This window comes from Solea senegalensis, linkage group LG2 (assembly GCF_019176455.1).
Source record: "Solea senegalensis isolate Sse05_10M linkage group LG2, IFAPA_SoseM_1, whole genome shotgun sequence".
Taxonomy (NCBI): domain Eukaryota; kingdom Metazoa; phylum Chordata; class Actinopteri; order Pleuronectiformes; family Soleidae; genus Solea; species Solea senegalensis.
The window spans coordinates 11012085-11028394 of record NC_058022.1 but is presented as its reverse complement, the minus strand read 5'-3'; the positions used below and the strand labels follow the sequence as shown (position 1 = coordinate 11028394).

The following is a 16310-nucleotide window of genomic DNA, read 5'->3' as shown; positions in this document are numbered from 1 at the left end:
TTTATATTTCTCTTTATCCAGTACGGGAATCATTAATCTTGCGCATTATTGGACTGATACTGATACAGAATATCACATTGGCTCATAACTTTCTGTCAAGATTTACGGCGCAGTTTTATGACGGCGATGCCCATTCGAGATTCAAGACTGATGTTGTTGCCATGGTAATGCATGCCTGTTGACATGTCCAATCTTCTCTCACTTCCTCTCTCTCTCACACCACTCTGGTCTCTGGTCTCAAAGTGAAATTTAATAGCAAGAATGGACATAACCAGCACATGTGAAAGTGACAGTCTGAGAGTCTCTGGAGAGTGTCAAGATTTTTTACTTTTAAGAGCTGAGAATATCAGAGTTCCCACTGAATCCCCCCACCCCATCTAAACAGAACACTGCCCCAGGGAGGATGGTATGTGACCTGGCACCAGTCTGCTACACATTCCCTGTCCTGGAGGGAGAAAACCTCTAAGTCATTCTATAATACATAAACACATAAATACAGACGTTAAAACCAAAAAGTCACAACAGAACTGCCACAGGCTTTTTATATTTTCCTTCCAACTTTCTCAACACGCCCCCATTTCCCTTTGACACACTAGTACGACACAAACATCATTGCACAAGCTGAGAATTATAAAGATTCTGTATCAAAAATTTCAAAAAAACACAAAACAGCAAAGACACACACATGCTCATGGGGTTAGGGTTAGATCTGGGTTTGTACATAGATATATATATAGATATCTATGTACATGTATACATATACACACAAACCACAATCACACACACCACATACACATATGCCAATTCAAATATGCACACATAGTATTTATGCATACATAAACACACGCATGTGCACAAGTATGCATGCACACACACGCACGCGCACGCACACACGCACACACACGCACACACAGCCAGGAGTGGATGTTTGGACACAGACGTCAGAGTGGAAAGTTGATCACAGTTGTACTGCAGCCATGAACACTGTGGATCAGAGTGTGTCCCGAAATAACCTGAAATGCTCCGATCTGACCCTCAAAAATTCACATGCGCGCAGGACACACGTTTGAGGAGAATGTCGTAAATCAATCCTCGTCAAGACTTCGCATTTCCTGTTGTCACCATTTCTTTGGGGGGGGGTTACAGTCGTGGCGGAGGTGTGTGGGGGGCCATATGGTGCAAAAGAGCTACAAGAATGCTCCGACGAAATCGTTGGCTACATATGGATGCTGTACACCATATGCTCTCCATTTTCCTGATGAGCAATTTAAGCTTATTTCACTACATTCACTGAGAGACTTTGTATGTATTGGTTTTGGAAAAGTGGTCCAAACCCACGTTTTAAGATTCCCTTTCTTTCATTTAATTCTCCCTTCTCTTGTCCCCATTTCTTAAAAGCACAGCTCAAGACGTTTAATCTGCTGAACAAAGCCAAATGAACACGTTTCATTTTTATTTGGAGGGACTGAACTACGTTTAAGTTCAATCATTCCTATGGGTAAAATAAAAACCCAGCAGGAAAAAGAATGAGTTCACAAGAATCTGTAAATGCTGCGGATGAATTAAAGTTGAGAGCTGTGAGAATGAACAGCAGGTCAATGAAAAGGACAACCTGTATCCGTTGCCATGTTTCCAAATTCTCTTTAGATGTGTATCTGGACTCTGTGTGTGTGTATCCACACTGATCTCATGTCTCGACACTTGCCAAGACTGCGTCTCCTGCCAAGTCTAAGCAGGGTGGTGGGTGCATTTCTGCATCTCTCCATAGCAGGGAAAGATGAGGAGGTGGAGAAAGCATTTTTGCAGCAAGACAGGAAGGAAGTCAAACTTACTCACACTTAGGCATTTGCACACCCCATACACCCCAGCACTGTCTGACACCTGGAGAAACCGCAGTGTGTTTCCACTGCTCTCTTCCCCCATGAGAACCGTTCCACTTTTTATAGCACATCACCAGCGAGACTGCATCCCTTATTACCAAAGAAACACACACACACACACACACACACGCACGCGCGAGAAGTAAAACTACCAGGAGTCACAAACTATGACTTGCAGCACTTTTCCTACACTGCAGAAAGTGCTCTGAGCTGCTTGAGGTAATTCCAAACACTGACAGTAAATCAGATGTGATTTAAATGCTGCTTTCATTAGCAATAACAGATACTGTGTTACCAGTATAGACACAGCCCCTGTGACTCTCTCAGCAGGAAGCAGCACAACCACGGCCTTCACGTAGGATCCTTGATGCTGCATTGATTATGAAGTGGTTTCTCTGATCATTGCTCTGCGCAGTTATCTTAAAGACGCTAACGTAAAGACGACTGTAGCACCTCTGGCCTCCATTGTGAAGTTAATTCGGCGGCGGGGCGTCATCCTCTGGCTCGTAAAGACGAGACGTTTTAATAAATCACCTTCACTCACTTATAATTTTAAATGAAAATGTTCTCTCCTCTGCAGCAGCAGCAGCAGCAGCAGCTACTGCGCCTCATTTTTCAAAAGAAGATAAAAACAGTTTATGAGCTGTTGATGCGTTCAAGCTCAGCAAAGAGAACTCCTTTAAACCCGACACGACGTGACATGTGAATCCTCTTCGGTGGGAAATAAAGTGATGTTATGAACATTTTAGTGTCCAGTCAAGTAGGCAGTACAGATATTTTTGGAATCAAAGATTCAAGCTGGATTTTTTTTGGCCACTATTAATTTCACAGTAGGAAAATACATTAAACTTACACGTCTTTGTTTTGTAAATATGTGTACACATACACACGAGTAAAAACACTACACAATGTCTCTAACATGTTATAGAACATCTGTGGTTTTTAATTTCAAACTTAAAATAAGGCACAATTTCACTGCATCGTTTGACCGGTGGCCAGTGACATCTCACCCTTCTCATCTCCATAGTAACAATAGGACCAGGACTGGGGCGGGGTTAACCCTTAACCTAATGTGTGTGTGCATGTGTGTGTGCGTGTGTATTTGCCCCTGTGTGTATTTGGGCAACTGGGGGAAGGGGTTGATGGGATTCCACTCAAACACCCGTGGGAATAGCAGTCAAGCTCCAAAGCTTGTTTAGGCTTTAACACCCATTACACATTCACCACCCCCAAAACACACACACACAGGTTTGTGCATCAATTCTTCTTAGGTTGATGCACTGACTTCAACCTAAAAAAACATTATCCTTAACCATCACCAGTTAATGTCTAACCCTAACCTTAACCCAACCAAATGTTAAACCTAAACTTAATCAGTTTCTTTAGAAATTAGGTTCTGCCTCATTAGGACCAGGCTTTGGTCCCCAAAGATAAGGTCAATGTTCATGCCAGAAAAGGTCCTGAACCACAAACTGCCCTCTCCAGTCTTCACACCTCCAACGCACCTCTGTTCCTCTCCATGTCTGTTTGTCCAGAGCGTCGTGGACATTTTTACATGAGCAGACAGGATTCTGGCAAAGACCATGCTCTCTCCCTACAGCATCATCACAGTAGGTCATCACCTGAAAGTTAAGCTGTGCTTCAGATTCAGAATTAAGATCGACATGAGGAGCAAGGGAGATATTTAATGGGTCCACAACGGCACACGTGCATATTCTATCATTTACTAATAACCTGGCATCGTTGGGCTAACTGCATAAAACACAGCAGGTGCCAGTGAGTCATCACGTGTGTGTGCATACACCACATATACTGTACATAAGCACAGAGAACAATTGTCTAATTTCAATGACTGCTTCATTGTGTCATGATGTGCTAATGGAATTCATTAAATTCTCTTTGCACAAACATCAGAGAAAAGCCAAAACGAAGATGAGAAAGAATGAATTACCAACGACACAGGAAATATACACAAACACACACACACACACACAAAGGAGGTTTTCACTGCAGTGTGGTGTAAGTGTATTTGTTTCCACTTTAGGACTTTTTTAGGCTTAAAAACTGACCGTGTTAAGACCAAAATCTGGTTGAGATGAGGCGGAACCTCATTTCTGAGGAACGTGTTAAGATGAGGGCTAATGCACTGCCTGGTTAGGCATGAAGTAAGGGATAACGCTTTGTTTAGCTTGTCCAAATGAATGGAAGTCAATGTCATGCCCTAAGAAGAATAGCTGCGCAAACCTTGGTGTGTGTGTGTGTGTGTGTTCCCATGTATTGTATAATTATAGGCATGATCAGCTCTTTTCGTGGAAATGTCCTTGCTTGTCCAACTTATGTCAAAGCAGTTTGTCACAATGATCCCAAACCCTTGATCCTCTCTCGTACCTGTATTTACCCGGGGTTGCTATGTGATGACTCCTGGGGTTTTAATGGCAACTCACTGCAGCAATGACACTGTCTTCTTTCATCTCTGCTTTGCCCTGTCATTCCCGTGTGTGTGTGTGTGTGTGTGTGTGTGTTCATTAGGATTAGGCCAGGCCTCCAAAGGGGGAAAGGGCCTGTTATCAATGCCTGTAATGATCCTTTGAACCTGTGTCCCTGTGTTTCAGTTACAATACCACTAGAGTTCAAGCCCAAGACACTGCACTGACTTCCATTCATTAGGACAGTCCAAACAACGCCATTAACACAAACCTTAAACCAGTTCCTCAGGAATGAAACATCATAGACCTCAACCTAACCATAACAGTCTCAACTTTGAACCTAATCCTTGACCTAAACCCAGATCTAACCCTAACCCGGAGAGCAAGTCTTAACCTTTAAAAGGTCCTTTAAAGTCCTGAGGATCAGCCAAAATGTCCTCATAAGATATGTTTGAACACAAACACAGAGGCATATAATTACTGTTATGATGTTAAAGCTGATCACATGTTGTTAAAGGAATTTGATAACTGATTAGCACGACATTTAATGCATAAATAGTGGCACATTTCAATGGTCAGGAGGACACTCGTTTTCCATCATGTCGGTTTGTATGAACAAACAAAACCACTGGAAGTTTACATTTGCAGCTAATCTGCAATAAGTTCAACTCTGCGATGCCATACCAGATATTACCTCAATAAATCATTCTAAAATAAGCTCCTACTCACACTGCAGTGTAGGAAAATAAATGACACCCTTAATGTAGGAATAATTTCAACAGTTGTATGGCTCTGTGTGTGTGAGAGAGAGTAACATTTGTCCAAGGCAATGATTTGGCAGGAAATGTACAAGAGGAGGAAATCTCACTTTGAAGAGTGTTTTCTTTTTTCTCCTCAGCACAAAAACAACAATGCAAAACGTTAAGAAACATTTTTCTACAGCAGTAGAATACTTAACTTTTAACCTGTGAAATTTTGATTCTCTGGTTCAGATATTGAAAAACAAAACAAATGTAACCTGATATCATCAGTTAACTCTAAATGCAAATGCTTCACCAGGGACATAACAGATGGATGCCACTGTAGCAACAACACTTCATTTATGTTGTGCACTGTTTCTTTCATCCTCTAAGGGAGAAAATATGTGTTGTACAGTTGGAAAATTGCTTTGAAATGACTGGTTATGGCGAGCTGGTGGATGCAGCAGCACAAACTTATCAACTTAGCTGTTTAAAAGTGCATGGAAAGTCTTCAGCAGACTAATATCAGTATCTATTGATACTGTATGAGGATTGTATTTAAAAAAAAAAAAAGATTTCAAAGTGAATGAGATGAACTCTCGGTGAACAAATGTGCACTGGTCCCATCGTTCAGTTTACATGACATTGAGTGCATGTGTCTACACACTCACTTCTGGGAATGATGGAACAAGTGGCAAGTCGTTTCTGCAACAGCTGATGTACAACACTGCAATTGAGGGACGAGGGCTGCCAAAGTCATCAGCTGCTCACTGGCTTTGTGGTCAAAGAGAAACAACACCGGGGGAATCTTGACACAGTATTTAGCACTTTAAATAAAAATCACTGATTTCATCACTGAAAAAGACATAATATATACATATGTACATATATATGCAGTGTATATATATATATATATATATATATATATATATATATATATATATATACTAAGTACCATACTATCTGTTGACTTGGAAGGAGAGGCCCAGCACAAACAGCCCAGCACAAACAGTCGGTGACAAAACACTTACTTCTGACTCATCATGTCTGTGTTTGGTTCCGTTTCCATAGCAACACATTCATTCATATAACCTGAGCACATGATGTACCGTGCGTGTTTGTCTGGAACTCTGAAAGTTCACATTTGCAAGAACCCTGCTCTTCTACCCCAATTACATCTGGCATTAAAATCCACAGGTTGCAGGGAAATAGTGCTTGACATCATGAAAGTACAATGTGTACAACACATCCAAGACACTGGCGATAGATTTGCTAGATCACCTCAGAAGGTGTTCAGGAACGCCTTTGCGACCAAACTGAAGACAAGAGCAAATGCAATAGTGCTGTCAATCAATGTACAACAATGACGTGGGTGGAAATTATACATGACTGTTCCAGACCTGTGAGTTAGTAACAGCAGCAGCAGCAGCAGGGAGCAGCCATTAGCTAATAATCCTGCAGAGATGTCCTCAGCTATTATTCAAAACAATTGTAAAGACCAGACCACAACAGTATCCAAGCACTAGCGCTTTTCCACTACACCGTTCTAGCACAACTCAGTTCCACTCTACTGGGTTTATTTTTGCATTTACTTTTCCATTAGGGAAACTACCTGGCACCTGGTGCTTTTTTTTTAGTACCTGCTCTGGCGAGGTTCCAAGCGAGCTGAGCAGATACTAAAATGTGACATCAACAGACTGACGGACCACTGGCTGGTCAGAGAATGCCGTCACTGGAATGAGTCATGAGCACGACGTCTGACAAAGGAGTCAAACCGAACCATGCCATGTAGATCAGTTAAAAACTTCATTAATTAGTCAACCTCCAACATTTAACAAGGCAATTTCTAAAATCTCAACATTTGGCAGCTGAATCACAACCCATTCAACCGTATCTCAGTTCAGTGACTGTGTCAGAAGGAGTCTGTGCTCCGGTCATGCAGGAAGTACTGAACTAATCCTTTTAATGAACTGATTCTAATGATTCAGTACATCGAAAAAAAAACACCTGCTTCGCTCCTCACTAGTTTGTGTGTTTGTGTCGTCTAAAACAACTTCACGGCAGTTCAGTGCAGCCGTGGCTATGAAAACGCGCCTGGTATCGCCTGTGCCGAGCCGAGTAGTGCTAGAACTGTATAGTGGAAAAGCACCAATAGCTTGTTTCCCCAAAGATTACCTCACGCGTCTGTCGTCTCGTTCAGTAGAGAAAGGTAGAAAGCAGGATGACTCATTCCGTAAATAACAATGTTGTTCAGCTCCACCGGGTAAAAAAGACGTATTGACTATTGTCGACAATTAAATTCCACATGGATTTTCATCCACAAATTCACCCAATCTTTTCACCCCAATTTTGTTGTTGCTGCTGTTTTTTATTGTTTCGTTGGACTGGCACAAACAAGAATGATGTTAGTGTGACAAAGCGATCGGATTTCAGTGTGGACACATATCAATACCTGGGGTTAATGGATTCTTTGTGCAGACTCACACACTCACACAAACACCCACTGTTACAGGAGATTCACACTCTTCATAGCTAACCCTGCTAGTCCTAAGAGACCCAGGAGTCGACCATTGCAAAGTGACTCCGAAAGAATTGCCGAGGGCTACGTGCTATAAGTGCGTGCATGTGGGGGTGTACAGTCAAAAACGTCATTTACTCTCGTTTAACGATGTCCACTGTGAGGAGGTAGAAAGTTACTTTGAGGTCTAAAATATCCATGATGTCAAAACTCTGCAGCGTAGCACAGTCTCTTTTGTGCGTGCGTCTTCATGTGGCATCTGCAAAACTGCCCTGAAGGGACTGGTGAGGTTTATTGAGTGAATTGAAGTGGAGTGTTAAATGTTAGTGGAAATGTCACTGAGGGTTTGGATTCCGGTTCATTGCCACGAATGAGCGACCGCTCGCTGCTGCTGCTGCTGCTGCTGCTGCTGCTGCTGCACTTCATCAAACCAGAGCTCCACTGCTTCAATCAATGGCCCAGCTTACCTGGTAAGTCTTTGTGTACTAAGTGGGGGGGGCGGGGGTGTGGAAGCTGACAGCCATGTCTTTCTTAGCCCGATTATTCACAGAATCCGTCTTACTCAACTCAAAGGGAGTGGGGTGGGTACCAAACATGAACATACATGTCCACACGACCTCCCTCATCACATCACAATGAACTTATCATAAAAAGCCCGCAACATGAGCTCACCTTAGTCAAATACACTATATTGATCCAGCCGTACAAGTTACAGCATGAGACTGGAAAGCTTGTCTTTCTTTAAGGGAAATCTCGTAAGATTAAAAATGTCAATGGGATGAAGTCATTTCTTCTGTTGCGGATTTTGCCATTAATCCGTCACTTCTTTGCGATCTGACAGTTTCTCAGAGGAGAGGAGCTACTTGCATTCCTTCACTTTACAATGCGTGTTGAATATTTGGAGACTCCTTGGCTGCCAGTGAGCTGGCATTTCAATTACCGCGCTTTAAGGTTACGGTTAAGGTAACTGTATTAATCCCTGTGGGGGGAAAATTCGTCCTGTGGATTTCACCCATCCTTTAATCTGAGCCTTCTTGGAGGAGTGGATAGCCACTGAGCGGAGCGTGGGGACCAACTCCAGACTGAACGTCAGTGGCTTGGTCTGGGGCACTGACAGGAGCGTTACCCTAACACATGTTTGGATGTCAGGAGGAAACCGGAGCACCCGCAGAAAACCCACACAAACACGGAGAGAACATGAATGGCTTCATTTTCCTCCTTCTACCGGCTGAGCGTGAGGCAACGCTTGACTTGACAGCTCATAGATTTAAAAAAATAATAAATAATGACACCATGCTCTCTCTGTGAGACAATTATAATCTGTTTATAGCAACAGTCAATTGCAGCTACAGATTTAGCATCTCATTTGAAACAAAACTCTAAAACAGACAAAATATTTTTCCCAGATGGAGGCAAACGGCAGATTTTTTATTTTCCCTTTTTTTGCACCAGTGTTGATGAAATCACATCATTGCCACATTACAGCCACATCTCCTCTGCACTTCTCACATTACACGCCACAAAACAATGCACTGGATGAGCTGCATTACAAGTAAACAAGGCTCTCTGTTCCTCTCTCTCTCACTGAGCCTGGGTTATGAAACCTTGCACTGCTGCAGCCTATGGGCAACTGGGCTTCACCAGGACTATGGCAACAGCAGGAACACAGACAGGTGACACACTCAGTCTGTCTTTATGTGTCTCTCCTCTCTGCTGTGTCTGTCTCACTGAGTCCTCACTGGCATCACAGGAGCCTCATTATATGAACTGGTAATAATTCAGTAGATAACAGTATGCATCAGTCATTGCATAGCAGCAAAACACTCTCTGTCTTTCATAACTTGGATTCTGAAGCCAAGTTTGTTCCCCTCGTTGTGATTATCAGACAATCTACAGTCAGTGTATATAAAACTGTATATAACCAAACAGCAGCTGGATGTCAGTGAAGGCAGCGTGATGAACACACTGTTTGCCCATTTCCAGCAAACATCAGAGGGGAAGAATTCATCATCATTCCTCCACAATTACGTGTAGATATGCAGCGCATTCAGAGACTGATAGAAACAGTTTTGAGTGGGTTTCTTTCCTCAAAATGTCAGGAAGTGACAATGTAAACAAACTAGGGTGAATCAAGCATGGAAACATTTCAACACAGTTCCACAGGCTAATTAAAGCAGCAGAACCACTAGTGCATGAAGTGGATGGTGGGAAAAGTAACCGACCTTAACAGGGGAGCTCCTGGTGGCCACCGGCAGCTCTCTGATCGCACTGCCCGGGGGAGACGCGGACAACCCGGCTGCATATCCGTGCAGCGAGCCGCCGGCCACGGACTGCCTGCCGCCGCCTCCGCCTCCTCCTCGCTGCTGGGGCCGCTGCTTGATACCGTCCAGGAGGCGAACCAGGAGGATGTTAGCGGGCAGGTCGTCCACCCCGCAGTCCACCAGGATGCGGCACTCCGGGCAGCGGAGCTCGTTCCGCGAGCTGACGATGTTCTCCAGGCAGCGGCGGCAGAAGGTGTGCTGGCACGGCAGCACCTTGGCCGTGGTGTCCAGGCGCTCCAGGCACACCGAGCACTCCAGCAGATCCAGCAGCGACGAAGACTCGTCCATGTCGCCGGAGAGGGTGAGCATCTGGGCTTCAGTGTCCGTGGGGACGCCGCGGCGGCGACTGCTTCGTGAACGGCAGAAATGGACCGGGAGAAGCGAACATTCTGGGGAGCGGACCGGAGGAAAGCAGCCCACCACGGTCCACGGACAACCCACGACGGAGTCCCCCGTGTACCCAGCAGTTGCTCCTGTGTTGTGAATGTTCTCCACTGTTCTGTCTCCTCCCGCGTGTCTCTGTCTTTCCCCCTCTCTCTCTCTCCCTCTCTCTCTGAGTATGTGTGTGTTTCCTCTCTCCCTCTCTCCAGCAGCTGTGCTGAAAGCAGTGAGGTCACGCTCTCATCATCATCATCATCCGCGCGCACAACACAATTGCGGCGCGCGCTCACGCGCCAGAGGCGGATTGATGACACACAGAGAGAGAAATAGGAGAGAGAGATGATGTTGTTTTCAATTTGAACAAACACGGAATTAATTCACGTGATAATGCCAACAAAAATACACCATTAGGTCATGAAAGTGCAAGACACAGCTGACCTTTAACCACAGAGCAGATGATATTATAGACACAGGGTCACTCATGTGTTTGTAAAATCTAAACTCTAACCCCTCTCCCTCTCTCATACATAAACATTAGAGAGCGATTCTTGCCAAAATCTGAATAATAACACAAATTCCAAAGCAAAAAAAACTATTCAACATGTATAAAACACTGACACAATAACATTCCAACCAACATCAAATTTGTGTCACATTACCATCTGTACATTTGCTCTTGTTTTCTTTGTTTTATTGTTATTTTGGGTTATTTAGGATTAAATACCACTGTGGGCATGTGTTACATGTAGAGAAAAGGATTAAACAACCCATGATGCAAAGGGTTTAATTCCCCACTTTCACACTTCACTGTCCTCTCAAATTAACACAAAAAAGCCCTAAAATATCATTAATAACAACTTAAATCTATTAAATATATGACGTGTCCCTTTGGTATATACATTTTAATGACACACAGTATGGTTACAGTAAATGTAATGTTCTTTGTTTATATAACCCCTTACAACAACCCACGTGTGACCAAAGTGCTTTACAAAATATCAAAACTAGAGACGTCATTAAAAACACACAGTATTAACAATAAAAATAAAGTGTTGCCACACTAGTGGGTATTAAGCCATTAAAGCCATTCTGAATAAATGTGTTTTGAGTCTACATTAAAGACACCAGGGCTTCTCATTTCTGGCCAAAATTGTAATCACAATTACTTTTAATCAACACTGTAGCCTCCCAATATCAGGCATTAAAAAAAATGTACAAGAAGCCTGTCCACTGGTATCATTTTCACATTTTTAGAAAGATACCATTTTGCTTATTTCAACAGTGTTTAGTGTGTCAATAATCTTGCCCCAGAATCCTGCAGATTCAGCCAAAAATAAGACAATAAGAGAGTAACGCGGTGATCAATCAAATCAATTTCAAATCTAAAATCTATTTCTTTGAAGGTTAAATGTTGGTTCAAGTCAGAGCTGCACTCACTTGATCTAAGTGTTGTATGGTGTCTGCTCTGATGTATTTGCAGCTTTTATAATTTAGTTTATATATGGAAACCCGCCAAGGGACTGGAGGTGTAAATTAGCAATTGCTATAAACTGTGCAGCCCACTGGCTTCATGCTCTGTCTTGGAACTACTGCGATTATGATTATTTATTAGTAATTGGATCCAAATAATTGGTTTAAGGGGCCTCAACATGTTTTGATTTTTTTTTTTCCATTGTCGTTGTTGATTTGATGCCTTTGTTGTCTTTGGTGTTGTAGCTTTGGCAACGTGTGAATGTCATTCCTGTCATGCAGGCGTCTCAAACTCACATGACCATGGGGTCACTGAGCATCGAGTCAGGTCGGGAACAACTATTCGGGGTCACAGAGTTTCAAACTAAACCTTTCTAATTCACAGCATACAGAAATAGCTCCATAATAACTTGATATTAAGTGGGTGGGCCACGTGAAATCAACTGGAGGGCCACATGTGACCTTAAGTTGAAAATTTAAACTAAAAGAAAGAGAAATATCAGAGACCTTCTAACCATCAGAGCTGCTTAGTCATTTTACCAGACTGCTTATACCTTCACACACACACACACACACTGGTTAAAAAAAGAATCATGTTGCTTGTGGACGTTGGGAGGTCTTGTGTGATCTCAGCTGTTCAGCCACAGTTCTGGTCCAAACACACTTAAACCTTCACAAATCCCTCCTGTATATGTGTTGACTGGTGAGTTGTATGAAAATCACAGAATCGACCAGGAGACATGTATCAGTTCATGTCTTGTTCTGTCCACCTGACTGCAGTTCAACATCCTTGGTCATCGCTTCAGTGACTGTACTGTACCTCCAGCTGATCATGGAGCATTTGTTTGGGGGGGAAAGGTTGTTCCTAGTGACACCTTGTGGCCACCACTGAACTTTTATTTATCGCCTGTGTTGTTATTGTTAATGAAACAGATACAAACAGTAAAAATTACAAGATTGTTTTATTGGTTTGGAAGAAAATCCACCATAATATGTAATGGACATAATACAGACTGTTTACACAGTCACTTTAAGGGGACTTGTCTTCATTATGGGGACAAAAATCAGGTTCTCATAACGTAAATCACTACATTTTAAGAGTGAAGAAATGTTTTAAAGTTAGGTTAAGTTAAGGGGCACTAGTAATTATGGTTAAGGTTAAAAGTAAGTCTACAGGAAATGCATGTACAGTATGTCAATGTAATGTCCTCTGGTGTGTGTTGTGTGTTATGACTGCTGGCTTGCGTTGCCTTTGCACTTGTTCAAACCTGCTTCACACTCACATTCAAGCCCACAGGGAGACAGAGAGATTAAGGTCCGCGTGTGTATATGTGTGTGTGTGTGAGAGAGTGTGGGGCACAGTGACGCCTTCCTGAGTGGGAGGGTGGTCCCAGTTTTTACCACCCACGGTGAAAAGCAGAGGATGGACTGCTGCTGAGGTGCAGGGATACAGTAAAGGTGAGCGCGTGGTGAGCAGGAACCACAACACTGTTGGGTTATGGTTATAAGTCGTTTTATAATAAAGTACCTAAGGCAAGGCTGGGCTAAAGTTACAGACTCATCTGAACTGATAAAGCTTCAGGAAACTTGAATATTTAATAGCGTTGCATGGATTCTGAAGACAACGTGACACAAGAGGACTGATACCTCATTATACTAAAAGACAGAAAACCAAGTGAAGTTCAACTCAAGGTCAAGATGAAGATTTTTTTTTTTTGCACTTCTCCAGCTCAGCTCAGCTTTCACGAGTGGTGCATTCAAATCCACACGGCTGCCAAATACTGTAACGCCACAGTAAACGTTAAGGTGCACGTGAGTGTACAATGGTGTTGTGCTCAAACCACGATTTTGAATGCCTCACTCGAAACGGCAGATCAGAAGTACTGGCAACAAGCCCAACTGCTCGCTCTCTCTCTCGTTATCATACCCACTCATGTCATGCCCAGTGTTTAATACAATCCGCCACAGCCAATAATCCAGAATTAGTAGAAAACTACAGGGAAAAGCGAACAAAAAAAAAAAGATTACTGGATGAAAATCCCCTCAATTTATTTAAGCATCATAGTCTCTGGGCTCCCAGGTGGACGCAGTGTTGTCCCTAACAGACGCTGGTAAATGGCAGATGTGAAAAAATGCCTTTTAAAGAGACACAATAGTTAAACATCTCTGTGTTCTAATGATGAAAACTGTCCATTTTGTACACTGTCTATCATACACTGCATCCATAATGGACGTTATAGAACACTGACGTTTAATTAAAGAGAGTTTTGAGGACGTGAGCTTGAGCTTTGCCGGCTTTTCAATTTCCATTAACTTTGCCATAACTTCCCCTGAGGCTCATTTTCCTTAATTTGGGTTCTCAGTTTTTCCCCCTTTTTTTTCATTGTCTTTATTAAATGTAATGTTTTCTTTTCTCACAGACTTGATATGATGGACATGTATTTGTGTTTTGACCTGAAAACATCAGCCTTATCAGCATTCACATGCTGCATGAACCTCCTTTTAGCTATAGAGGCTTCTACAGTACAGTATATCAGTACTGTTAATAATAATTCTCTTATCCTGTCACGTCTCAGCATTATATTACATTGTTTGTATGAGATGATGAAGTGTAGTGAATATCCTGTGTCTCTGTGTGTGTGTGTGTGTCCTCTTTATAGACCTATACCATACACCTCTCTTTCATTGACCAATGTCCTTCGTTCATGCAAAAGTAGGTTAGCTGACACAGCAGTTACCATGGCAACTGGCTCTTTGCTTTCTTGTTGAAGAAAAGAGGGTGAGCGTGTGTGTGTGTGTGTGCTCTCACAGACCAGACAAGGTAAAAGAGGCACATAATATACTATCAGGGGTACTAACAAGGTCATGGAGATTATATATATGTAGATTATGTAAAATAATGTAGATTCAGGGAAAAGGTTTGCTGGTTATATTATTTTTCCATGGGTCATTTGGGGGATGATGAAGTCATTTCTTTCAATTTCAAATTTTTACATTTGCATTTGCATCCTTTAAAAGTGTTGGACCACATTTCAGACTTTTTCTTTTCTTTTTTTTTTTACCTTGAGAGCTCAAGTCTCTTTAGGGAAACATGAGAAGCATTCGGAAGTTTGTTTTTAATGCTTTTCGCAGTGCAAACTGACGCAAGTTCATTAAATCAAGCAGCACATTAAGTCTCCACTGACTGCTGTCTTCTTTGATGTGCTGCTCGGGGGGAAGGGGGGGGGAGTCAAAACAGGAAAGCAATATTATACCACATTTCAGTCTCTGAATCTCTGTAGTACAAGTTGACCTGAAGACTTTACAGCAGGTCAGAGTGTATCCCATTAATCCTTCAATTTATTTATCGAGCAAGGAATCATGTAACTCCTATAGGGATCCACGATATTGGCTATAAAATGCCGATATATGACTAACGACTACAACAGTATAGGCTCAAAAGGCAGTGTTGTAATAATAATGAGGTACAAATACTTTGTTACTATACTTAAGTACACATTTCACGTATCTGTACTTTGTTATTTATATTTCTAGCAACTTTTACTCCACTACATTTCCTCAAACTATCTTTGTGGACACATACAGACTAGCAGAACCAGGGATTGAACCCACAACCTTCCAGTTGAAAGAGAACTCGCCCTACCACTGAGCTACCATGACTCCGTCCTCGACTCCTCCCTTTCTTAATACTTTTACTTCTAAAACTTAAGTAGATTTTATGACAGAAAATGACATTTGATACTTAAGTACAGTGAATGTCACATATACTTTAAGACTTTTACTTAAGTAATAATATAAAAAGTGACTTCACCTTTCTGGTAAAGTACTTTAGACAAGACTGTGAATATGTCGCTACCTTCTTGACTTCTATGCTGGTGCCCTCTACAACTCTTACTATTATTTTAATGTACACATTGACAAAGAAAGCTGAAAGCAAAGCTTGGTTTCTTCTATCGTAAGTGTTTTCCTCTGGTGGCAAGAAAGAGGATTGTACAGTGCTCAGTCTTAACTGTGTTAGATTACAATGATGTGATTTACATAGGTACTGTATACATGCAGCATACATCATGCTCTCTTAACCAGAGGAGGAAAATGCACCTGCTGCTTTGGCCTTGTTAGGTAAACTCCCTGTGTATATTATCATATTGCATCAGCAGGTTTACTTCCCGATTTTTCCTAAATGTTCCTAGAATGAACTCAGGATTCACTGAAACTGTTTCCTCCTTCTGTGGACACGGAATGAGCTGCACAACATAATTCCACTACAGACACTGCCTTCTTTAAACACCTTCAAAGGTGTTTTTATGGACAACGCGTTGTACTTAATTATGTCTCTCTCTTTTTTTTGTTTTACTCTCCTTTAACTACATCATTTTAGCTTTTATAATCTGTTGTGAGTTTTGTATCTGAAATAGTTTTTTGTCTCTGTTACTCTAACTATGTGCTGCTATCTTGTGTCTCAGTGGGAAACTTCCTGGCTAAATAAAAGATAAATAGAATAAAATAAAAAGCAGGCAAAAAATAACGATGTTAATTTAACGACAGAAAAGACTAAATGACTGTAGCGACTAAGT

The 16310-nt window shown here is 42.0% G+C and overlaps 1 protein-coding gene across 2 annotated transcripts in view; it reads right to left on the bottom strand.

Annotated features, from left to right (window-relative positions):
- Positions 1-10420, bottom strand: part of LOC122786648 (E3 ubiquitin-protein ligase SH3RF3-like) — a 79494-nt gene extending 69074 nt beyond the window's left edge. For both annotated transcript variants that reach the window (XM_044053101.1, XM_044053110.1), the window contains exon 1: positions 9787-10420. In XM_044053101.1, coding sequence (XP_043909036.1) covers positions 9787-10194 — 408 coding nt within the window. In that variant the 5' untranslated portion in view covers positions 10195-10420. The remainder of the gene's footprint in view (positions 1-9786) is intronic.
- Between the last annotated feature and the right edge of the window lie 5890 nt (positions 10421-16310).